Raw genomic sequence first — 26,390 nt, 5'->3', positions numbered from 1 at the left:
CGGGGCCGGAGCCGGAGCCGGAGCCGGAGCCGGAGCCGGAGCCGCGGCCGCCCAGCTGCCGCGACCAGAGAGCAAGAGACCGGTGCGCGCGGCCCGGTTCCGCCGGCTGACGGCGGCGGCCCGGCCCAGCGTGCCCAAGGGCAAGGGGCGCCGCATCATCTTCAAGAAGAGCGTGAGTACCGCGCGGCGCCCTGCTGCCGGCACGTCTGTTCGGGAATGTGTGACAGGACTTGCTCGGCAGTGACCGAAGAGCGATGGCTCGTCAACCATTAGAGATGAGCAAGGATGATGGGAGAGGAGGCGTCTTAAAAGGCGAGCTGGGCGTTATCGATGTATCTGAATGAGGGGGCGGGGAGAGGCGAGCATCCTTGCCAACAGCGCGAGCGTAGGAAATGTGCAGGTGAACCCAAACACGGTTATGAATATTGTGCCTCAGTCATTTCATCACACAGTTCATGTAAAGATTACGCGTTTTTTTTTGTTTCGTTTTGTCAGGTTTTTCGTTTCGTTTTTATGTTCCTGTTTTAGGAGAACACCGTTGCCAGTGCAGGTTTTGTGCAGCTATCTTCTACGCAGCTAAAATCAGCCGGATGGACTCGAAGGGCACGCTGAGAGCGCGCTGTTTGAGTTTCAGAGATGCACCTCAGTGTGTCCTCCAGGGACATAATAAGCGGGACAACCTACTACAACGATGAGTGTCCCATTCTGACCGCCTCAGTGGAATGCGAACTATTTATCACCCATGCGCCAATGCTGGACGCTGTTCTCTGTCAGGAGTAAGGTTTCCTTTTCAGTTTCTGCTCCCCGACCCCCAACTTAAAGGAGGAAGTGGGCCGAATCCGGGGAGAAATCCGTTCGTTGTCGTATTTAGGGGGGGGGGGGCAGGTTTCGCCTTTCTTATACTACAGCCCTAATGCATTTTGCGAAACTACGTCCCCGCCGTTTGACGATGATGCGGATAAGGCTTAACTGAAATCTCCTTGCTTACATGTGACGCATTGTTTTCTTCGCGGGCTGGTGGATGGTTAACTGTGGACTTAGGACAAACTCTGGACGCTTGGAAAGTATTGCTCGTCAGGACAATAGACCAAGTCTGCAATGCCATTCCCATCATGGAGGTTTTATGCATCTGGTACCTGAAGTTTTCGAAATTGCATTTTGGGATGTGATAATTCTATACGTCAATATGGCGCAGATCACCAGCTGCGGAATAGTCGCTCTCTACCGACTTCCTGGTGTGTACTTGTGCGAAGCGTCTGGCCCATTTTATATACTGTGTGCGGCGTAACGGAGAAATGAGATGAGCGTGTTATGGGTTAGCATGTACACATCGTTGAGCAGTCAGCTCTTCAGCTGTCGTCCGGTGTTGATTGGTCTTGAGAACGACCGGCAGGTCTTTTACCTTCAGACATGTATGCGTTGCAGCCTCGGAGACGTACGTGGTATATGTTGGTGGTAGACGGAAAAGACCGTTTTTGTGAGGGAAAGTCGCTATTTCAGTAAAGACAAATCCGGAACCAGAAGTTACAACTGTGAGGGATAAAGCCGAACACGGTGCCATTGCTCAGAAATTGTTTCGGTCCGAAGCCAAAGCTGAAGCCAGCTGCTGAAAATGGCACAAAGCCGAATCCAAAGCCATACGTTGTAAGTAGTGTCCTAGAATTGCTGACTGGGTGTAGTGACAAAATGTTTGTTTTCCCTGACCCCATCTTAACAGAAGCCAGAATTATGTCTATTGTGTTTGACTTGGTGATGGGCTGATGTGTAGGAGTCCAAGGTTTTTTGTTTGAGTGTTTTATGCTTGTTGAATTTTCTGTTGTTATTTTGTTATTTAATTCCTTTGCTTTATTTTGTTTTAAAGTTCTGTGGAAGGGAATTGAAAAGCGCAGCATCAAATTATTGGTGTGAATAATTTGTTATGCTCATAATACTGTCTGGAAATTACTATGCTTTAACACGCCCCCGGTTGGCCGGCTAGATACCCTTCTCTCAGGGGGAGAGGGGGGGGGTCAATTTGCCTCCCCCTGAGATCTCGCGAACTAAGAAAGTTAGAGACACCAAATTGACAGGGCGTCTTGACCTATACGTGAACGCACTTAGGTTAAGGTTTCAGCTTCCTAGGTCATGACATTTAGGTCGAATAAGGTCAAACAAGGTCAAATTCCAGGTTGGTCTCCAAAGCGCCCCCGGAACCTAGGCAACTGTCTCTAAGGAAAAGTTCAAGCCCATTTGAGGTCATTGACCTTGTTTGACCCTTCGAGGGTTATGGTGACCAAACTGATACAAGACTGATCTGCGTTTTGCATTTGAATAAGCGACAAACATTACACTGGGCAGTATGTTCCTAAAACAAAACGTTCGACCCGGGTCATCTTAGGCCAATGACATGTTCTGACCTCTAAGAAGTTAGTTGAAGATGTATAATGCGGTTCCTGCTGTCAATAAATTCGAAATGAGACCAGAAACTATCCTATACAGCAAGCCCTAGAGTAATAAATCAGGTTTTGACCTTGGTCTGACCATCATACCCGACCTTAGGTCAACGTCATTTGCTTATTCAATGTTTGTGGTGCCTAAGAAAGCATCTCAGAGATGTACGTCTTCGTCAAACACTCCGTTGCCTAGAAATTGCCTTCGCTGAAACCATGGGCTGACTTTGACCTGTCATAGGTCAGCGACCTTACAAGGTACATCTAAAATTTGTATGTCAAACGATCCGCTATGCAATTTTGTACAACTATGAAAAATTTGGCGCGGCTACGCCGCGCCGTTCAGAAACCATTCGGGAAAAGCCCTCGGGGGTCAATTTGCACCCCCCCCCCCCCCACTCCCCCCCCCCACCCGAGCGCGTGTCAATGTATTCTGTTTCACTTTAATGGCCTAAGATATTAAAACACGAAATGGTTTTGTCAGGTTCCTGATATTACGTCCATGCCAACTTGAAATAGATGTCTTTGTTTGCTGAAGCATCAGTCACGAGCTCAGAAGTTCCATCTTTTTTATGGATTTTTTCACTCCCGCATGGTCTTTTTGCGATGAAATTTTTCACTCCCACCCTAGTTCAAAAGCGATTCTAGCTCCCTGGCTGTAAGTGACATTGGCGCTTTAGGGCATTAGGTCAAAGCCAAAGCCAAAGCCAGCCAAGGAAAATCGTTCAAATCTGAAGGTGAACATGAAGCCATTAAAGGAAAATTGCGGCCAAACGTGGGCGGTGGCCGGCTTCGCCCCGTACCTGCTGCCAAGCCCTGGTAGTTTGCTGTAGCCTGGAGCTGACTGAGACGGCGTGTGGACCGCAAACCCGCCAACCGTCGACCGAACGCTCCCAGGGCCTTGGGTTTCGTCTGGGGGGGGGGGGGGGGGGCAGCGGGTTACTCGCACCGCACATTCAAAGTGGCACCCTCGAAGTCGGTACGGATCTGGGCGAACGGTGGAGGGGGGGGGGGGGGTTAGGTCAGGTGGGGGAGTTGGTTAAAGTGTGTGAGGGAGCGGTGCCGAAATGGGCCGCCGGGTGAACCTTGCCACCGCTGGCGTCATCAGCTATAGCTAAATGTGACGAAAGCGGTCAGGTTCGGCTGAAACGAGCCGGACGTGTCGGCTGGTGCTTAACTCCGGCGCTGGCGCGCGCTGCCAGCGGAGACTGCAGCGTCTGGCGCCGTCTTGGGGCGGGGAAGGGCAACCAGTACACAAGGCAACGGGTACGGGGTACCGTGCCCGCAGCGAGCGCAAGGCTGGTTTGCTGTTTTGGAGGTGCAGCGGATTTACGTGAACATAAATGAAGGGGAAGAGAAGAAGGCCTGTGTTGTAATTAGCCAATCACTGCGCACGATGTGGTGTTCTGGGAAGAAAGTCGTTGGGTCAGGAAGTCGTCCGTCATTGGGAATTCATTTAAAGATACAGGTCTTGACCGCTCTTATTGCTTCCGGAAAATTTACTTTGCATGGCTGGTTGATTGGAAATATCTGATTCATTATGTGTCAAGCCATTATGAATCGTTCGTAACAGTTTTGGTGTATTTCGTGGCCACGGCTCATCTGGATGTGATATATCTAGTTCTGCGATTCCGGCGTATACTTAACGCATAAACACCCGGTGAAGATCGCAGCGTTACAAATACCCAAAATGTATGCATAAACGTTGCTGTGGCAACAATATTTTTCTTGCGAAAAATTTGTTAAACTCAACTCAGGTGGCTGTATATCTTACAGACATTAAGTTTTCGCTGTACTGCTCCTTACTAATAAGAATAGGTAACTCAGCCTAACATCGGTAATGAGCGCAAAAGTCATTCGACGCCGGTGTGCACAAAAGCCTCAGACCATGACGATAAGGCGGGAGGGATCCATCTGGCGCCATACCCAGCACGACGCTCCATGTGTCTCACCTCCAGGTCCCAATAATTCTGATCCCAATCGGGTGAATTCTTGGATCGTGTGTCTGCTGATAAGTATTTAGTTGGAATATCTCAATTGTACGCTTAAGTTCACATCTGGAATCCAGTTGCGCAGAGAACCTCCAGGTCCTAATAACGTCGCTGATCGGGTGAATTCTTCGATCGTGTGTCTGCTCGTTAGTGTTTGAAATAGAACATGTCATTTGAATGCTTTAGTTCATGTGTGGAATTCAGTCGTGCAGATAGAGATAGGAAGGTTATGAGTGGGCGGGGTCTGAAAGCGGGATCAGATGTGCGGTTTGCATAATTATGCTAACGGCCGTTGTGTGATTCGTGGTGGTCTTGTTATCACCTTATGAGGCATAGTTTAATCATAACACCCCGCGTCCATGCAGCACACTTGGGGTCTCTGTCGGTCCCAAACCATCGTCGCTACCTAGGGCGCCATCGACCCAATGAGGGCCAGTTCCAGTATGCGCGTGCATCACGTGGAGCATATTTTAGGATATATATGCTAGGCTACATATGCTGGGATATCATAAAGCTTGTCATCAGGGCAATGTCCATTTGAGAGCTCCTCAACGACGCATGTCGTTAGGACTGTCGCGTCCCAAAGACGGACATATGAAACAGACCGGAATTCGCCCTGCGGCACCGGTTATATCAGATCTCGAGATAAACAGAGCCATGTCGGACCGCCAGATGTCCTGCGCCGCCCTCCATATCTGCCGGGTCGCGGCCCCTCGGCACGCAGGTGTTTTAGAGGAGAGGCACTTCGCTCAGCCGCCGCGCGTGGAGCGCTCGTTAGCCACCGAACAGATGTCGGGACCGCTGATGGCCAGATGTGAGGGCGACGCCTACGTCGGGGTGTGGCGGGACCGCCGATGGTGGTCCTCGCTTGGTGGGACCGTCGGTGGCTGGTCCTCACGTGGCGGGACCGCCGATGATCGCTCCTCAGCCCGTGACGCGGCCGGCGGGGCTGCGGCATGCGGCAGCTGAACAAATCAGAGGTTTTCTGGTTTTCACCGAGGTTTTCTGGCGAGGGCGAAAAAGCCGGTGAAGTTTTTTTCTGGTTGACGGCTTGCTTTTGTTGTTTTCGCAGCCCATTCCTAGCAATCAAGGTTGAAAAGGGCCAAGGTGACTTAAAGAGGTTGTCTACAACACTGATCTTATTTCTGGTGGTGTTATGTTCGTTTTTATCGACTTTTCTTTAATGTTATTTCCCAAGGCAATCAAGTACGTGATGATGTTTTTATACTTCTTCCCGCTAGAGGACGGAGAAGATGATGGACTTTTAGCCCTTGGGACGCCTAGGCGTCTTAAACCAATTAGTTTTAAACTTAATTTATTGAATCTTAGGACGTCTCAAACTAATTATTCTGTTGTATTGTACCTGCGTGCGAGTTGAAAACAAAACAAATAAAAAATAGACAGGCGCGGCTTACATAAGCTACAGAATGTCATACAGACACCGTGTACGCAAGTGAGCATACATTGTAGGCGTGGTAACTCTTTCTAACAGAAACATCAAAATGGACATTTCGATCAAGTCAAGACGTCATTTGAGATTTCCCTAACTTCAGATAATGCATGTATATTTCCAGCACATCAGTCCACCCACGCAGTTCCCTTCCCGGTCTAATGTCAACAGACAGCGTCAGCGATTTCCGCTCTGTGAATGCGCTCCGGTCATGATCACGCCGCTCAGCTGTGTCACGTAGCGCCACCTTAACACGTCACCTCAAGTAAATCAGACCTGTTTCCTGACGCATATATGTCAGCCTGATAACGGGCTGATGAAAATGCATGGGGTTCTCAAACCTGTCTCGCCAAATGCCCTTCCTGGGCCATCACTGTACTAGTTATGTAATAATCATCTGATGACACATCTTGTGTGTCATTAGGGCTTCGCGCCGCACTCAGCTGTTGAGGTCGCACGGCGTCGCACGCCTCTCGCCTTTGCGGGAAATGCTGGCACCGCGGGGAATCGAACCCCGTACCTTTTGGTTTCCCATCCGCGGCGCGTGTCCGCCACAATACCGGTAGCCGGTTTTGCACGGTCAGCTGTGATATCAGCACGGTCGGGGCACGCCACAAGAGGTCCGAGATGCGACTTACAGCGGTTCTTAGTCATGCTATACCGGGAAAGCCTGGTGGCCCGTTGTCAGTCGTAATCACCGCGACAGTGCGGTGAATCAGAACGTATCAATTCGGCATGAGCCGCTCTCCACCACTGCGAAACATTAGGATGGTCCCTAGTTAGTTACTGGGTTTTAGGGGTGCGTCAACTACATTGGTTATTTGCTCCAATAATATGGTCCGTTACACCCGCCTCTCATGGTTAGCGCTTCCACACCCGCACCTCCATTCGGTAACAGCAACGGGCGATTCCAGTAATTGTCGTGAAGCCAGATAGTCATGATTGTGATGATATCAAGCTCACCACTAAAATGTTAGCCGCTCGCATTCATCAACGTTGGTTGGTTTAGAAAATGCGTCGCATAAAGTGCAGCAGCACGGCTGTGTGCCAGAGGTAGAGGCTTATTGCATCCTTTTTTTGTCGCACCACGCAAGGACCACGCAATAACTGGCAGATAATTTTGCTCCATGGAATTTGTTCGAAGAGAATTGACTACTAAATTGTACCAGTTCTAAAATGTAGAAGTCAAAAATTCGAAGAACGCCCTCTAAATTGTATGAAGAGTCCAAATATTACGGTCGAAAGCTCATTTTTACCAAGTTTAAGTCCCATGAGCGGATCGGAAGCTTTGAAAGAAAAAGTTATATTTGAATGCATTTATCCACGTATGTTTTTCTTGGTCTAATACAGAGGTGATATAAATGCTATTTCTTTCGTTTTTCTGACCGTCAAAGATGCGATCTATGGCCTAAGATTTCAAACAACTTCTCATCCAAATTATGCATCGGCTCCCTTTTATACATGTGATAAATACATCGGATCCACTCACCAGCTGTCCAAATTTATTGATTTCTGTATTGATAACGAACTGCGAAATTAATTCGCCGGCGTTTGATAAACACCCAAGAGAGACTAATTCATAGCGAATGAAGGAACTCATTTGAAATATGGCAGTTATTTTTATCAAAAACATCACATTTCAAACACTATCATGAAATATGTCACGTTTTGAAACCTGTATTGCGGGTTTTTCGTTCATAACATGGCTCAATGACATCAATGCTATGCCTTTCCAGCTTTGATGCCTCACCAAGTTAAGTCACTTTTTCGTCTATAGCTTCAGGATGCAAATAGCGCAGCTAATACAGCAAAGCGTTTTTTCATTATTTACCTTTAGTTGGAGCCTTGATAGCATTGGCTAAAAGGTATATATATATATATATATATATATATATATATATATATATATATATATATATATATATATCGTATTGTGTCTATCACGGCTGTTGTAAATAATCCTGTTTGTATGTGGTGAATGTTTGAAAATACTTTAGTCAATTTGGTATCATGGAACGGAAATAATGTCTTTAAAAACGCGCCTACTCATATCTCGTGTTTATGCATAAAAAGCGTGTCCCCAGCATTCTGGTTTTGGAGCAGCGACGGTTTTCCAGTCACCTTGCACGACAACGCGCGGCCTGCGCAGACAGTTCCGACTCAGCTGATTCCACAGCCCGCCCGCGGCGGACCGAGATAGGTACAATAACGGAGCCATACGTCATAAATGTATGCTCTAAATACATAAGCCTATTCACCGTTATACTCAGAACTGAACAATGTATACGAGTGATTTGTGGCGGTGCGAGATATGATGTCTTAAATATGAGCGTGAAGATATAAAAAAATTGATTGTCGGGAAAATTTGACATTTGACCTAGCTGGGAAACGGCAGGTCCCCTCCCATTTATCCCATTACCCCAGTATCGGTGTGTGTTATGGAAAGCAGCGAATCGGGGTGAAAAGTAAACAAGAACTTATGTTTTATGGACATCTAATTACTAATCTTACCTATCTTCAGCGCGTGATCTATAGCCAGAACTTGCTTCGAAATACAATTTTCCTACAATTTTCCTACAATTTTCCAAATCCTACAATTTTCTTCACCATAAGACACATTTTGATGGCCCGCCAATCCAAACCCTCCAGTGCGATGCTTCCACGTAACGTGGTGACTTGAAAACCCTTTGGGTCGCAAGGTGTTGGATTGTCTTCAAAATGCAGACGTGTCAATTTTTGACCGATTCTAATTATGTTAGGGGACTGTAACCCCAGTGCCCCTCCTAGATCTGCCGGTCTCCATAGTTCGATCACTACTGTGAGCAGTCGATCGTAAAAGTCGATCGGCCATTCCCGCAATGATAATGAAGTGCAATTCTTGTTTGGTGTAGACGTATATTTCTTGTTTGTGCTTGCTGCGAGGGCGGTGTGAGCCGTGACACGATGTGGTGGCGAGTCAGTTAGCAGGTGTGCAGTTACGTCCGTGATGCGAGTGAGGGGGAGAGCGAGAGAGAAATAGAGATGGAATGTCAGTTATTTGAGAAAGAGAAGAGTGCCAAAGCTGTGGCGTTTTGTCTGATGGAATGGAAGGCATAGCAGAGGAGTGAGCGTGAGCAAGCAAACCATTCCGTTGGTATGCATCAAGACCATCATTCGATGCCTGCTCCGGCGCACTAATGCTTACAACTAATCAACCTTAATATTAAAGTAATGCAAACTTTGCATGCATATATTTCCACACTACGGCTGCTGGCTTGCCCCTGCACGTGTACTTAAATGGACTGGGATATACCATACAATACGGAGCGGCAATTAACCACCACTTACATGCAGGCTGAAGTACCGCTAGCGTGTGCTTAAAAGGAAGGCACGGATCATCAACATTTAATGCTTCAACGCGCATCGTGGTTTCTCACCAGGCAATCTCGAGCGTCTTAGCTCAAGGCCGCGCTGCCCTATTCTCAAACGTCATATATGCTCGGAGCATGAATTCCGCATAGGCCGCTAACAAGGGCCTGCGGCGGACGCGGTTACGCGGTAAACCTGCCGCACCAGGAGCGCTGGGCTTCACCCATCGTACGTGATGCGAACCATTGCACGAGTGACCTGTTTATGGTCAACAAGAATATGCATTCTACGGGCGATGTGGTCGCAAGGCCCTGGATTGTCGTCGCTTGATACAGCGATCAGAAGCAGGATTTGTGCAATCTGCACCCGGAATGTCTGGACCGCCATGTCGGTGGATGGATAGACGGGGCTTCTTCTGCCAGGAATTTAACGGGTTCACTGGAGGAGCCTTGGATGGATCTTGTTTGCTGAAAAGGAAGGGAACATAATTCATGGGATTAAGGGTGCCTTTTGTGTCCAGGATTTCTGTGGAAGGGATGCGCAAAGCATAACATCAAAACACTAGTGTTGCCAAGTTTGGATGCTCAGCACACTTTTTCATAATTGCTTTTCCTAAGTGTTACGCGTTAGGGTAATAGCCTGCGGTGTGAGGAAATAAAAGAAAAATACATCGTTGTTATGTTTATGAGACAAATTCCGTGTCGAATGAGAATGCATGATTTTGTTTGTTGGAGCATCTCTCACTGACGCATTCAGTTCCAGCTTTTATGATTTTTTCGTTACTGTATAGTCTGTTGAAGTCATTTTTCACTCCCACCTGAGTTCACAAGCAGTTCTAACTTACATGGCGCGCGCGTCTGGATTCCTTAAGCCCGAATGGAAAAGAAGGCAAAGTTCGCTTTATGATTAGCCCAAAACGTTGGTTAGTTCTATTCAGTTTTCCATTCACGATCTTCAAACTTTCCTAGAGTGTTCCGTCCATCTCTCAAACCTTGGTGCTGCACCGTCCTCTACTCAGACTGGAGAGTGGGACGGGTCAAGAGTCCGGTATGATGGGCACTGCGACAATCATGGCGCTGAGACAGGAGTCTGCACTGAGTTCTAAGTGAGCACTGCCTGGAATCCAGCACTGAGACTTGAGCATTTCGTGAGACTAGAGTCTGACGCTGGAACCGTGTCGTGGCTTGACACGGAGACTGGAGTCTGGTGCGGCTGCTGGAGTCTGACGCGGAGACTCCGCTGTTGGGCGGGACTGAGCCACTGTGGCTGGCCCTCTCGCGCCCTTTCGCTGACGCGGGTGTGCCGCAGCGTCCTCCGTCGGTCGTGCTAATCTCATCTGTCTCCCTTCACGTGTGTCACCCCGCCTGTTTCACCTCACCTGTATCATCTCACCTGTATCACATCACATGTATCACCTCACCTGCTACCTCACCTGTCTCATCTCACCTGTTTCACCTCACCTCTTTCCTCACCCGTATCACTTTACCTGTATCACCTCACCTGTTTCAAGTCATCTGTCTCACCTCATCTGTCTCACCTTACCTGTATTACCTCACCAGTCTCACATCACCCGTATCACCTTACCTATCTCACCTCACCTGTCTCACCTCGCCTGTCTCACCTCACCTGTCTCACCTCACCCGTCTCACCTCACCTGTATCACCTCACCTGTCTCACCAGTCCTCACCTTAGTCGGTGCCCACCGGACGGCGAGCTGAGATCCGCCGGCCGAGTTCGCCCCTCCGGCTGTTGTCGCTTCGCTGCACGGCCGGCCGGCGACAGCGCCGCGGCGGTCCCCTCCACGTCGCGGCTCGGCAGCACCGAGACGACAGACTGGACGCGGCGCGGCGGCGGGCCGGCGGCGGCGCGGTCGCGCTCTAAAGTGGGGCTGGTCGGATCCGCCGCCGGGACTGATGATGCTGTGGGCGGCGGTTGCACGCGGTGATCGGCGGCGGCGGAACGGCCCGGCCAGAACAGGCGGCGGCACACGCGGCGCCGCGGCCGTTTACGTAACAGCGGCGCCGGAAGCGGCCGGCGGTCCGCTGTGTAGGAGAGCGTGCCGGCGGGCTGGCCGGTCCGACCTCGACGCCTCCTCCTCCTCCTGCTCGTCCTGCCCCACCGTCGGCGCGAGACGCGTTACGGTGCCCGCTGCGTGGCGACCGTTAAACGCGCTCGTCTGCGTGACGGTGTAGCCCGGCGAGTGGCGTCAGGCTTCATCGAAGCGCGGATAAATGGCTGGCAGGCAAACCTCACAGGCGCGCTGGCGATAGGCGGGAATGCAGCACGAGGCTGCCAGGCTCTGTTTCATCGCAGCTGCGAGTGCTGCTTCAGACACTGCAGCACTGTCATTATGGCAATGGCACCTTGCGTTATTGACGGACGTCCTCGCCTTGGTGGACAAAAACGGCACGACTCAAGTAATGTGTAGCAATATTCCGGCACCTTTGTGCTGAAGAATGGTAGTGCTGTTGCACGATGGTTGTGCGCGCATGCAGCAAGGTTGCAATATTGTTATACAACTGTGGTGCTGTGCGACATTGTGGACGCACGTTTCTAGCGCGGCGCGGGCGGCAGCATCGGCGTCCATTTTCAGCTCCGCGCGACAGTGTTCCCGACGGCAGCTTTCAATACTTACGCGTGACATTTCGGTGATGGTTGGCATGGTCACTGCACGACAGGAGTCACGGGTTCGCATGATCACCGCACGACAGGAGCGAGTCGCGGAGTCGCGTGACTGCTGCGCGACAGGAGTCACGGGTTTGCATGACCACCGCACGACAGGAGCCACGGGTTCGCGTGACCACTGCACGACAGGAGTCACGGGTTCGCATGACCACTGCACGACACCAGTCGCGACAGCACTGACTCCAGCGTGACTGTTGTACGACAGTACTCAGTACACTATCGATGCTCGGTGATGCCCAGAAAGTACCGATGCACCACAATACCGGCACTTGCTGTGAGCACTGCTCGACATGGTCGATGCAGACTGTTGCATGGCATCGGTGACGCTCGGCATTTACACCGGAAATGACTGCCATAAGCGTATGGCAGCAGCAGCGCGCCGAATTTTGTTGCGCGCCCGACTGCGGCACCACCATAATGCACTGCTACGTTACGATGCAGGCTCATACATTTCTGAGCTGGTATGTGTAAAACTGAAGCTTGAACAAGGCCCATACGTTAACTTGAACTCAATCTGTCGCCATGTGCAAAGTGCAAATCAATTGGTTTGGTCTCGGATGCGTGGCAACCGCCTCCAGTGACATCTATTGCTAAGGGTATGAACATGCCCGCTCTCGAAGCTCGCAATTCTCCAGCCGGCTTTCTGTGGGGAATCGCGCCAGGCGTGGTGGTGACAGCGTGCTCGGTGTTCCCTGAGGTGAGGGCACGATCTGCACGAACCGCACGATCGGTGCAGCCGGGCGGCCGTCCCCCAGTCCCCCAGTCCGCCGCGCTGTGCATCAGGCCCGCGTCCCGTCCCGGCTGGAGGGACGGACCCTGTCCGGGGTCAGGGTCCAGTCAAGCATGGTTGCGTTGGGCCGGCTGGTGACGGCTATGTCGTCCACGCATGTCTTCCCGGGGAGGGGGGGGGCAACTGGTTTGTCACGGTTGGCAGAAATCTTGCGTGAAGCCCAGCGTGGAATCGGTTTTATATGAAACATTTACACACACATATATATATATATATATATATATATATATATATAACTGAAGGTGTGTGAAATCGATAACAGTTACAAATGTGAGAACCAAATATAGCCGGGCACCGGGGGCCGCAGCGGGAGATCTCTCTCAACACGGGCTGGCGGCGGGCTAGCGCTGTCGTGATGTCACGTGCCGGTGCGCTGAGCTCGGCGACATGCCGCGCCGCCCACCCCCTGGGCGGGCGGCCGGCGCCGGGGCAACAGGGTGGCGCCCCGGGGATAGGTCGGCTGTGGTGTGCTTAGTGCCGGGTCCAGCGGCGTGCTCTCAGCCCGTCCGCTGTCGTCGGGCTGAGGTCTGAAGAGAGCACAGCGTCAGCTGTTTGTTAGCTGTAGTTCACGGAAATACCGGGATCCAATAGCCATATCAGTGTCAGCGGTTGACACCGTGGGGGCCGTGTTCGCCGTCTCCTTGGTTGGCGTCGCGGGGGCCGTGTTCGCCGTCTCCTTGGTTGGCGTCGTGGGGGCCGTGTTCGCCGTCTCCTTGGTTGGCGTCGCGGGGGCCGTGTTCGCCGTCTCCTTGGTTGGCGTCGCGGGGGCCGTGTTCACCGTCTCCTTGGTTGGCGTCGCGGGGGCCGTGTTCGCCGTCTCCTTGGTTGGCGTCGCGGGGGCCGTGTTCGCCGTCTCCTTGTTTGGGAGAAATCGACGCCGCGTCCTTGACGGAAGTCTCATCTGACTGGTTAATAGTCGCGGTCGGGATTATCGCTGTTTGTCTGTCACCAGTCCGGTGGTACCCAGACCAAGACAGGGGCCCCGCCTGGCGCCCGTCTACCCTCCGCTTCGCCCTATTTTGCTCGGAGTTTGTTTTCCCTCAGAAAGTTGGTCAGCGGGATTTATTATGACGGCTTGCGGCCCGTCAGCGGCCGCCGTGGCGCTGAGTGCTCCCGACGAGTGTCACAATGAATGGCGTACACTTTCACCTTCGTTTGGGGCAGCCCGTCCCTCCAAACCCGGACAGCCGGTGGCTAATCTGCAAGTCCGGGTCCGCTCCCAATGTACGTTTTTGTTGGTCTGTTAGGTTGCAGCGCTTGCTGGCTTAAGTGTTCCGCGTAGGCGTGTTTCACGGTTTGCCGTTCATGGTGCAGTGCGGTATTTATTGATATTGAAAACATCGACTCGCCCCTTCATTAGCTTACAGCGCTCAGTTTTCGTGATGACCACTCGATGGAGTTCGAAAATGTGGCTTAGATGCGGAGAAAACAACAACAGAACGAGACGCTATGCACCGCTGTCTTTCTGCTGTACATTTTTAAAGATTTGATCTGGGGCTTTTGAATGGATGGATTTCTGGGATCAGAGCTCACGCTAGGCAGTGCTTGTTGTGTGAGTCCTGGCCCCCGCAATCTGATCGTGCAATTCCAGTCAACGGCAGAATTTGGTGGCGAAGGTAGTGTTCGGCACGGTCTGTGCTATCCTTTGACGTCAGCTGACCTTGCGCGCGGCCGCTGCCACCGGCCGCGGGCCACATCGGTGAAGGACAAATAGCGAACGCCTTTAGCGACTCAACCCCATCTGGCCACAGGCGGATGCATCGGAAGGCGGGTGTTTTAACCAACTGAGCCAACGAGACGGACATGCAGTACCTGAGCAGGATGTCTAGCTAATGCCCGGGTTGTGGCGACAGATGTTGTCAGCAAAATTTAACCTTGCAGAGGAAATTTCACAATTAAATCCAGCCTTTCGTTTTTGTTTTTGTATGCACAAGACATCAAATCAGATTTGTGTTGACAGCTTACTTGGGAGCATGTGTGTCGGGTAGGCCGTGTTTCAAGAGTGAGTTGACGCGTGATTTCCTCATGCATTCGAGTTTTGAGTTGTTTTGTTAGGAAACCCCAGGCACTGACGTTATCAACGCCTCCTCCCACGACTAACCCCCGTCGAACCTGATAAAGGCTGCGAACGATACGCGGCTCGCCCACTGCCGCTGATACCATCACGAACGGCCGCCGGCCGCCTGTGCTCGGTTGACGTCACGGATACTGGAAGAGCCCAATCATGGCCCACCCAATGATCCCATCACAAACGGCCGCCGGCTGCCCGTGCTCGGGTGACGTCACGGATACTGGAAGAGCCCAACCATGGTCCACGCACTGATCTCGTCACGAACGGCCGCCGGCTGCGTGCCTTTGTTGTCAAGTCGCTGGAGACTTTTCCTGACGAAGTATTTCCAGATGTTGCTAAATGCGGGGCATGCTGCATGCGCCAATTGTGAATTATAGATAACCGTTTTTGTAACCTCCGGGAAAGGAAAATTATACGGACGTTATTATTATACGTATATACGTACGTAATTATACGTACATGGTTGTTTTGGAAATCAAAAACAAATCATGCAGCGGAGTTCTTTGGACCGAAACGATGCTACACATGACTGAATTCTACAGTGCGCAGGGGGGGGGGGAGGATGAAGCTCCTTCATTTCCTTGTAGTCAGTTTCTGCGTGGCGGATATTTGCACTTAAGAAAGTTTACGCAATCAGCCTGAGCCTCCAAGCACTCTCACCTATGGGTTCCCGCTAGGCACCAGTAGCGTAGGTATGGCGGGCATAGGGGGCACATAGATCCCCCTTAGGTTTCGAGGGCCCTTCGGCCCCTCGGGACCTACGAAGAAGGGCCCAATATAGGGGCCCGAAAGGCTAGCCGGATGGCCTTTCGGGTCACGGCCCGCGGGGCCTGGCACTCAGACACCAGACAAAGGGCTCTGCGCACTGCTCAGCAGCCGCCTGAGTCGATAAGGACCTGTATGTCTGCCAGACACCAGCAATAACGCACGGTCGGCTCCTCGTCGACATGGGCCTGAGGGCCCATTCTCCAAGCAGGGACAAAGCAGGAGCCAGTGGTTTACATTGGTCCGGGCCCCGGCGTCTGCCAGGGACCCACAACGCCTGAAAGCTCCCCCCCCCCCCCTGTGTTGGCATGGGAGCCCCGAGTCGGCCAGAGGCAGGGGCGCACCGGGACCGACGATCAAGGGCCCTACAGGAGGGCTTGAGGACACCCGGCCTGCTGGGATGGGCCCTCAAATGACAAAGCGCGTTTGGCACCGATCGCGGACCTCCTGAGTTGATATGAGGCTATACGTCGGTCAAGCACCACCAGCACCGCACGGTCGGCACCTTGGCAGGGGCCTGGGATCCCACTTCGTAATCAGCTACAAAGCCGAGGCCAGCGACTTACACAGGTTGGGCTGCTGTGCATGTAAGGGGTTCACAGTGCCTAACAGAGGGTCCTGTGTTCACAAGGAGCCCCAAGCCGACCAAGGGCAATGTTCAGTGAGGCCTGCCGAGCGGTCAGGTGGCCCACCGGAACCGACGATCAAGGGCTCGGTTGGAGGGCATAGTGACCCGAACGACCGGCTACCGATTGCATAAAGAATTGTAGCCCATAGGGCCGCGCCCCAAAATATCCGTCAGAGGTTTCCTGGCACCGTTTGAGAACCCCTGAAGGCAATGCGAGTGTGTCAGTCGCTCAGAGATCACGATTGGCGAACAGTCAGCTCCCTGTCAGTCTGAATCCAGGTGGCCCATTTCTGAATCTGAATCTGAATCTGAATCTGAATCTGAATCTGAATCCAGGTGGCCAGGTGGTCCATTTGTCAAGGAGGAGCTAGGCCGGGGCCACGATTTACATTGATCCTGATCCTGATCCATTGATTTGCATTGATCCGGGTCCCTGAAAAAACGATTGGACCCCTGTGTCGGTCAGGGGCCCACAGTGCCTAGCATTGGGTCATGTGTTACCCCGAGTCGGTCACGGGCTTTGAGGAGGTCCGAGGAGGGGCCTAAGGACCCCTCGGAACCAAAGATCGATAATTCGATTTGAAGGCTTGTTGTCTTCGTGATTGGAGGCAGCGGGCCCCAAGCCCTGGCCGTAGGTCACATTAAGGATCCCCCCCCCCCACACACCCGTAAGGCCGTGACCTCAAATGTTGATCGGAGAGCCTCTTGCATCGGTTGGGAACTCCTGCAGGTGCGGTTCCCTATTTCGGCCAGAGACCACCAACACCGAACAGCCGGCTACGTGTCGGTCTGAATGTAGGGGACCCATTTCCCAGGCACGAGCAAGGCTGATCCCGCGAATTGCATTTCATTGAAAGCATGAGGGAGTCGGTCAGGAGCATTCAGTACTTGACAGGGGGTCCTGTTTTGGCAAGTGACCCGAGTCGCCACGAAACCGGGTCACTTCCAGGGGCTCGAAGGGCCTCCCGGGCCCTGAAATCAAGGACCCGATTGGAATCGGGCCCGACTCCCGACGCGTAGTGCCGTGACCTGAAATATCATTTCGAGGGCTTCTATTAGGACTCTTGCCAGTGTCCAGTCAGGGCCGCCCGGCCACCGCCTACTATCTCGACCGGGTGCAAAAGTCGCGAGTTTCGCAGACAGGATCGTCTGGGCGTTTTTCTCAGGGTTTTCTTCAGCACGTATCCAAATTAGTTACAAGCGCAACTCCATTCTGTTTTTTATACAAAATTCATCTTTGCACGCCTGAAGCTCGCAGACCCGGTATCCGAACCAATATTTTCCCCCACATCCTGTGCTACCGCTCAATCAGGGACCGGGCTGCCGCCTGCTATCTCGGCCGCGTGCACAAAGTTGCGAATGTCGTGGCCATATCTCGTCTCGCGGGCGGAGGGTCGGGATCATGTTTCACCGGTCATAAGGTCGATGGGCTGGTGCGAAATTTATGACCTTGTTACGCGTCGCGACCACGGTAGCGTTTCCAGGGCCCTACATGACCTCCGTGCCCCGGTGGCGGTCCGGTCGCTGTTCGCCCCTCGGATTGCTGTTAGTGAGCGCAGCACGAGGTCGGCGGTGGCCGGCGCTTCGGAGCTGCCTGCCTTTCGGGAATCTATGTCGCGTAGGGTGCGTTCTCATCGTTTGACCTCGTCCTGGAACCACCTACCACCGACCGTTATCCCCTCCCAGAGCCGTGCTGCGCTCATATCTACTTGACAAATGTGAAAAAGAGTGTTTTGTTCGGCTCTGTAGTCCGTTCTCAAGCGCTTGACGTGTTTTTATCATCGCTGCGTCTTCGTTTGTATCGTGTTACTTGTAGCCCTCCGATCGATCGGGTGTAATCGACTCGGATCAAGCATTAAGCCATACATATGGAACGATTCGTAGTAAATACATGACATGACATGACAAAAGTTCTCTATCCCTATGATATAGGGCCTCGACACGAGGCCAAATGGTCGGCTCCATGTCCGTTTGTGCCCTTGGGATCCAGTTCCCAAGCGGGAACGAGTCCCGGGCCCGCGATGTGCAATGTTTGGGCTCGCTGACACCATGAGGAGCTCATGTGTCTGCTAGGGCCACAGTGCCTAACTGGGACCCTGTGACGGCAAGCGGCCCCGAGTCGGCCTGTGGCGGTGTTTAGGGGGCCTGACGAGGACCCGAATGGTCCCTTAGGACAAAATATTCAGGGGCCGATTGGAAGGCCGAAGGGCCCGAAGGGCTGGCTGTAGGTCACATTAAGCACACTCGCCCGTAGGGCTGGGATCTCAAATGCCAGTAAAAGGACCTCTTGCACCAATTGGGGACCCCTGAGACAGAGCGTTCTTGCTTTCGGCCGGAGATCACAGACACCGAACAGTCGGCTCCGTGCCGATTTGAGTTTTTCGGGGCCCATCCATTTCCCAAGCAGAGACATGACCGGGCCCGCTATTTGCTTTGATCCGGGCCCCAACAGCAGTACGAGGCCCCTGTATCGGTCAGGGGCCCAGTGCACAACAGGGTGTTCTATGTCAACAAGGAGCCTCGAGTCATTCAGAAGAACATTTGCCCAACATTGGCCAACTTTGCCCAACAACAACAACAGGGACGGGGACGGGAACCCGTGACAGAGGACCTCTTGCGCTGGTTGGGAGCCTCTAACAATGTAAGGAAACATGCGGTCTTAAAATGAGTGTTCACATTAGGACAGTGGAAGGGTCCTCCGCCAGTTCCAGTACCGATCGTTGGAGCCTCCAACACAATTCCACCATGGGTCCGTTAAGCCGAACTGAAGTATTTGGTCCAATTATTGGACCACCTGCGGCGATCAGGGATGTTATTGCGTCAACAGGGGTTTCCGCGTCGATACAGGGCCAACTACGCGGGTCAGGCTTCCCGCGTCAGGGTGGGGATCGATGTGATATGAAGTATCCCTCTAAGGTCGTCCGGATCGACCAGGAGATACCGCCCCGTGTGGCCAGAATGGCAGGCGGAAGGCACCCCGCGGTAGGACGAAATGGCCTTCAGCCCTTGACCGGGAGCAACATTTGCCCCCAGTGTTCTACTCAAGGGGACCCTTGCCCGGAAAGAAATAGGAAAGCCAATTAGTGTTGAATTGACTGGATCGAAATGAGTTCAAAAATGAACACGGCCTTTCTATGTCTATCAGATAACTCTTTATTCTGCAGAATCGATTGCTGAAACAAATTACATCGAAACATCTCAGCTTGCGCGCCTGAAATCTCAGAAGCAAGGACAACGATGGTCTGGATTGCACTTTCCGTGAAACGTAACGGCATTGGCAACTGCAAGTAGCACCAGGCGGTGGACGCCGTGCGCGCGAAAGCGACCGTCGTTAAACGATTATTCCTGATGTCTACCAAACAGAATCCATGCCGTTCAAAGATTAGACTGGATGGTTCTTTTTTCAGCTTTGAAGGTTGTCCTCTGGACAAATAAGCAGTAACGGCAGCACGAAAAATAGAGATTCTACCTTAACATTTCTAGTTCCACCGCCAGGTTCCTGCACCCTTCGCGGTGCTGTGAAGACGTAATTCGTCCGCACAAGCAGTTTAAAATCGCTAGGGAGAATTTATGCCCGGTTGATTTACGTAATTGAAATTACGTTGCATAATTTGCATCACTAATCGATTTGGACTGAATGCTGAACATTTTCAGACAAACATGGCTTACCCATATTGGTACAAACTGTTGGCCCTTTTCTGCCTGCAATCCGCATTCGCGGGCTGCCTCATACGAGTGTAGAACCCAGATAAAAATACTGACGAAGGCTTTGAGTTCTTTTGGCATAGAAGGAGTCCACTGGACCTTTGTAAGATCGAGGGCGCCTACGATTTATTTCATGCAATCGTTTGAGGCATGATTTCTTCCCTTTATTGACTTACAAGGCTCAGGCAACATTTATGTGGCGTTAGCTTCTACCTTCGTCTCCAGTCAATGACGGAAAAAGGAAAAAAACAAAGAAAGGCATACCCTCATTAAGAGATTGGCCATATCCGGCGATTTTGGAGGACCTTCACTATCAGGGGACCCTTTCTCATCCCTGCCTCCCCCTTCCAAGACCTGGCTGCGCGCCTGCGAGGCAGGTACTGTACCATTTGCTCAGGGGCTCCACATTCCGCAGCCACCCTTCCATCGGCTACGAGGCGGTACAGGGTAGCCACATATTTCGTGGCAAATACATATCGTATTCAGCGTGGTGGATAGAGGTCGGTTTCTGGAGCCGGAACAAGGAGCAGAATGCATGTGCAATCCGACAGTCGTTGCACCTACCATCGCCTTGAACGTGCCACCGAAACCAAAATTTGAGTACCACAGCTCGTCCTGTTCGCCGAGACCTCAGCAAATGCAGGGAAATTTCTAAAACAGCGCGGTGCCACCAGGGACCCGTGGAATTCTCGAGGTAAAAAGTCTCAAGCGACTTAGAAACAAACACACACTCGCCGACTGGTGTGACGTCAGAAATAAATATACGCTCGCCGACTGGCTGTGCTGGTGTGACGCCAGAAACCAATATACGCTCGCCGACTGGCTGCGCTGGTGTGACGTCACTAATTCTGGCTTTTCGTTGCAGGCTGTCCGGGCGCCACTGGCTGTGGCCACGCCGGTGACGTCGAACTGTTTGTTCCACAAGGTAATGCTCCGTGGCTGAATTGTATCCTCAGAGCATGCCGTGTCCCAGGCACGCGCGACCGTGCTCGAGACGGCTCATTGGAAGTTGATGTGTGGGATCATGCGCGCGTGCCAGAAATTCAATTTGTGTGTCAAAGCTGGTCTTCCAGTTAAGCTGATTTGTGTGCGTGCTGACCAGCTGCGCTAAACAAAAGCGGCATGCCTCGCTAGTTCACAAAAGGATATCAGCTGGCGCGAATGTCTTTGTTTGAAGCATGCAAACCAGCGTGGCATGTCCGATTCGATTTCTTTTGACTGCAATCTAACTTCCTGGCAGAAAACAAGACGTTAGGACGGTAGCCAGGAAACTTAATCTGAAAACATTGCATTCTGTCCCCAATGTCCATTCTGTATAATTCTTTAGGTACTCGATCTCTAACGATGCGTTTTCTGCGCCTGACATCTGCGCACAACACGTAAGTTGTGACTCTAGAATGGCCACGATACCATAAAACAATGTGGCATCGGCTGGGTCACCTCTTTTAACGCGTTGAAAACGGTTCGGTATACCTTCACGGGTTCCGTGCGGTGTGCTCACAATGCGCTGATCAACTACAAGCAATCCCCTTTCCTGATATTTAGACAAAGCATCCAATTTCTCATAACTGCAAACTTCTTAGACTCACCCATTTGACCCCCTGAACTTAAACGACCGTGTTAAGAGCGTCTTAAAAGGAAGTGTCCCACTTTTGGGGCGTCTCTCAAAAACATACCCCACTGAAACTTCAGGACTCGTTACGCCCAACAATAGCACGAGGATGTGCCACTTCACGGTCAAGAGATAATGAGGATGTCAACACACGTTGGAAAAGCAAGGGAAATGAAATGTGCTGCTCTCATAGTGGTGAGCGGGGGGTCAAAGGACATTTGTCCCGAAGAGTCGCCCGCATGAAATCAAAATTCTGACCTTTCAGGTGGATTTTGAGAAAACCCATATTACTGATCAAATCGTTCGCGTCAGGTGCAACAATAACTGAGAAGTTCAAAAAGGTCTGGTGCTTCCTTTAGACCTGTCAGCGCTCTTCTTGTGCCAACGTGCCCTATTAGCGACCTACCGCCTAGACACGTTCTAAACAACGAAACTTCTGCCATCTACATGATATCACAGTTGGCTCTTACGACATAGAAGACGGCAGTTACATAACCGTGGTGGACACGAGCGGACCAAAGACGTTACGAAACCAGTTAGCGGGACTGGTGACACGGGAGTAGGTAGCGGGAACATGACGACTTTACTTTTTGACACGAGGGTGGCAGCTTCGAACGTAACGACTTTACTTTTTTGCAACGCAACCGCATTCTGCATGCCTCGTAATCGCGACGGGACCGCTCTAGCGATCATGCGTGCCTGACGCTATCATGCTGCGGAACGATGGAATGACCTTCCCGATAGATATTGGAATGGCTAATTCTGTTCCTCCTTTTTCCGTATGATTTGATAACGGCTCGGAGCTTCCTCCACCGCCAGCCTGTTAGCGGGCTGTAAATTGGGAAACCTCGGCACCAGATGGCGCACGAGTGTTCATACGGAGCGCCTGCCAATTCATGAGTCAGCATCCTGCAGCCTCTCTGAACTTCTGCCCGTGAACACATCCCGGTGAACACACGAAATGCTTTATGTTTTTTGCCCGTTTTTTTCCACGTCCTCGACTTAGAACGGAGTTGTGAGGTGATCAGTGGAATACGACTCTTTCATCCCTCGAATAAATGATACCAAAACAACTAAGACATGTTCTCTTGGGTTTGTGCGGTCTTCAACCGGCTTCAGATGGCTTAAGATGACCATCAATCGTTCTGTCCACACCGTCTTTACACCAATTAACGTCTGCTGGCGGCGCGGTGCCGGGACCTGACGATGCGTTTTGCCCGACGTACTGCGGGAGGGGTGAGCAAGTCCTATCCCTCTTGAAAATCTGGAAAATCGTCCGCTTCCCCTTCTAGTTCCCTTTTCCTCTGGATAAGCTCTTTGATTAATGTGCCTACTTCTGTACCGATCCTCCTTTTCACTTTCTTTGTCCAACCAGTCTCGTGAAAAAAAAAAATAATGAAATGAAAGCGGTGGCCTCGTCTAGGCAGATGTGCACGTGACAAGACGCCGTAACCAACCCCCGGTAATCGCGCCAGTCCGGTGCCCCGGTTACGGCGCCCCCGGATAATTGATTGTGTGAGGCGTGGTCTCCTTTTTATAGTGCCCTATAGTGGATTATTTTGTGTGAGACGCTGCTGTGTTAATCTGGGGCGCTCTCTAGTTATGGCATGACGCTCTCAATAGCGTGTTTGTTTGGCGGAATAGTTGTGATCATACAATTGTAAGCTAAATTTTCATATAAGGTGTTATCTTTGCGTGAAGTGTTTATCACAGTAGCTCACAACATACTTGGCATGTGCTCGAGCATTCGAACCCTTGTGAACAAAGTGGTGAGTATCTCAACTGGCTTCTTGTGGCCGGAGATTTTCGTTTCTGATGTGTATCTGCTGCTAGGTGAGAGCTGTGCTGTTGATCGCGGTCGTCTCATTGACTTCATTTCCGTCTTTGCCCGTAGGGTATGCACTACGGTAGCGCGCCGCTGGTGTCATTTCCCTCCGCGTTATCGTCCGTCTTGTTCCGTAGGGCATCTACTACCAGGTGGGGGACATCGTGTCACTGGTCTCGCTGGAGGGTGAGACCTACTACGCCCAGATCCGCGGCCTCATGCAAGACCAGTACTGCGAGAAGTCAGCCGTCATCTCCTGGCTGCTACCGACGCAGGCCAGTCCTCCCCCCGAACGGGAGTTCGACCCGTCCACCTACGTCATAGGTGAGTGCGGGCTACTGTACCTACCAGCCAAGCGATGGCCAGGGATGGAGAGCTGGCCGCGTGAGTCACGTCAGGTTTGGAATATTCGACCGCGAGATAAGTAAATAGACCACCAACGTTGTAGGCAGTTGTGGACAGCCTGTGAGAAACACGCTATCCCATAATTTATACAGTGGCAGCTGCCAGGTACAGGAATTGGCCTTCGGCTGGCATTCTGCCCGATTACCCCTTGGCAATTGCAGATATTTTTCCTCATGTTGGCGTTGGACCCTCCGACCTGCATGTCATTACTACTCGAATTGGCATTGCGTCTGTAAACAAGAGGACCCTCTGACCTGTATGTCATTACTACTCGAACTGGCGTTGCGTCTCTGAACTAGAGGGCTCTCTAACCTGTATGTTATTACCACCAGAACTGTCGTTGCCACTGTGAACTAGAGGACCCTCTGACCTGTATGTCATTTCTACTCGAACTGGCGTTGCGTCTCTGAACTAGAGAACTCTCCAACCTGTATGTTATTACTACTCGAACTGTCGCCACTGTTAATTAGAGGACCCTCTGATCTGTATGTTGTTACTACCCGAACTGTCGTTGCCACTGTGAACTGGAGGACCCTCTGACCTATATGTTATTATTGCTCGAACTGTCGTTGCCACTGTAAACTAGAGGACTTTCTGAGCTGTATGTCATTAATGTTCGAACTGTCCTCACCACTGTGACCTAGAGGATCTCCTCCTATTCTCGATAAGGTTCGCGGCCGTGATCGGCACCTGGGCTAGGGCCGCCATGCGTGAGCCCCGAGGTGCGGGGCGGCCATGCTCGTGTTAACTGACTAGGGCACCTGTTCCCGTTACCTTTCTCGGCTGGGAGTCGGCATCAGCGGTGTGTCAGGCATCAGCCTCATTTGCGGCAAACTGAAAGGTCTACTACGCGAACGCGTAAAACTCATACATATATATATATATATATATATATATATATATATATATATATATATATATATCCTTTCCTTCGGTGCAAATACTGTGTGCAGAATGTGCGTAGCTTTGGGTCTGAATCCCCAGCCATTATCGCCAGGCGACGGCTCGCTTCTCCGAGTGCGCTGATCCGGACCAGCCTCAGGCCCTTGGGCCTCATTCTATGCGTGACCTGTGGTGGCCCCTGACTGTCCTGGCTGCATGCTGGCGTCTGTCTGCCGTCGCTCGTGTGTGCCGGCCGTCTCTGGCCCGGCGACCGGGCGGGTGCGGCGCCCCAGGCCGGCCGTCTCTGGCCCGGCGGCCGGGCGGGTGCGGCGCCCCAGGCTGCCCGTTTCTGGCCCGGCGGCCGGGCGGGTGCGGCGCCCCAGGCCGGCCGTCTCTGGCCCGGCAGCCGGGCGGGTGCGGCGCCCGAGGCTGACTGTGCGTTAACCTACGACCGGCATGCTGACGTGCCGCAGGACCGGACGAGGACATTCCTCGGAGACTGGACTGCATGCGGCTGGTGTGCAGCGCGCCCTCCGACTACTTCCGACAGCGGCACGCGCCGTACCCGACGGCAGCGCGCGCCGGACGTGCCGGCTTCGTGTTCAGCCGGCTGGGTCCGCGCGCCATCCCGGCCCACCGCGCCAAAGAGTTCATGGTGTGATGGCGGGCGGCTGGCGGCCGGGGATGCCGAACGGAGCCGCTGGGGGAGCTGGAGGACACGATCTGATGCCGCTCGAGCAGTCGGTGGAGAGGAATAGACCACACTACCACGTCCGGACTGGGGTGTCTGGGGCCTGGGGGCGTGTCGTCTGAGGTCTGTGGTGTGAGGCCTGCCACCCCGTACAGTGCGCCATGACTGGTATGGTGGACTCGCACCGCGACAGGACAGGGATCACGTCGGACGTTGGGACGGGAAAGTAGGGAGGGGAAGGGAGGGAAAGTAGGGAAAGTAGGACAGGAAAGCAGGGAGGCGTTGTGCGATGCAGTGCTAGGCAACCGGTAGCTAACTACGGATGCGTCTCGCGGCCAGCGTCGGCGCAACCACTGCGACAACACGCGGCGTGTGTGCGCTTCCATGCCGCGTATTGTTGCGGGCCTCTGCAGCCGTGGAGTCGCGCCAGTCAACAGACGGGCGCGTGCTCTCGGCGTGGTGCTCTCTTTTGTTGCGTGCTCATCGTCACAGATTTCGAATAATAAAGTTCATCATCACTGATATACGTCTTATTGTTGCTCACTTTTGAAAAAAAACTCTTGGCAAACTTTGGTTGCGTGTGTAAGTGCATTTCGCACAGACTGCAGAGAACTCCAAGGCGGGGACAACCAGTGCCACGTCTGCAGTTGAATTATCCCAAGGAGACGGTGGTCGGCGGTGAACGTGCAGCAGAAGCGAGGAGACCGCAGATGGCGCTGCTGGCGCCGGCGATAACCAGTTTAGTGTGCGATCTGCAGATGGCGCTAATGTCGAGATTCGGATAACATCTCGAGCATGTATTACGAGACTGAGCCCCCAGAATCGACAGGCCTCGTTAGCTCGCTATTTCCTTGCAGTTGTGGGTGGTAGATGCCCCCCCCCCCCCCCCAATGTACTAAGATGTCTTCAGTGAGCACTCCTTCTACGGTCTCTCAGGTGACTGCTCACCTGACCGGTGGAAGAGTGCCACAGTCTGGCATGTAACGGTCGGATAAACCTCAAGGTGGTCGGGTGTGGCATTCGAATAACCTGTCGACACGCCTAGTATCGATGGACGCAATACTGCCCCACGGAATGTCGACACACAAAATCTCGCCACGTAAATGTTGGCAT

The 26,390-nt window shown here is 52.4% G+C and overlaps 1 protein-coding gene across 1 annotated transcript; it reads left to right on the top strand.

Moving 5' to 3' along the window:
- Window positions 1-43: 43 nt before the first annotated feature.
- LOC119104775 (GATA zinc finger domain-containing protein 1) lies at window positions 44-25,799 on the top strand (the record flags this gene model as incomplete). The annotated part of the gene is made up of 4 exons (XM_037228496.1): window positions 44-172; window positions 20,728-20,787; window positions 23,437-23,623; window positions 25,060-25,799. Coding segments are annotated over 4 exons (564 nt in total), but the record flags the coding sequence as incomplete, so codon positions are not given.
- Between the last annotated feature and the right edge of the window lie 591 nt (window positions 25,800-26,390).

This window comes from Pollicipes pollicipes, unplaced genomic scaffold (assembly GCF_011947565.3).
Source record: "Pollicipes pollicipes isolate AB1234 unplaced genomic scaffold, Ppol_2.1 Scaffold_6052;HRSCAF=7182_pilon_pilon_pilon, whole genome shotgun sequence".
Taxonomy (NCBI): domain Eukaryota; kingdom Metazoa; phylum Arthropoda; class Thecostraca; order Pollicipedomorpha; family Pollicipedidae; genus Pollicipes; species Pollicipes pollicipes.
Note: the sequence above shows the minus strand (reverse complement) of the source record. Positions and strands in the feature narration are given on the sequence as shown.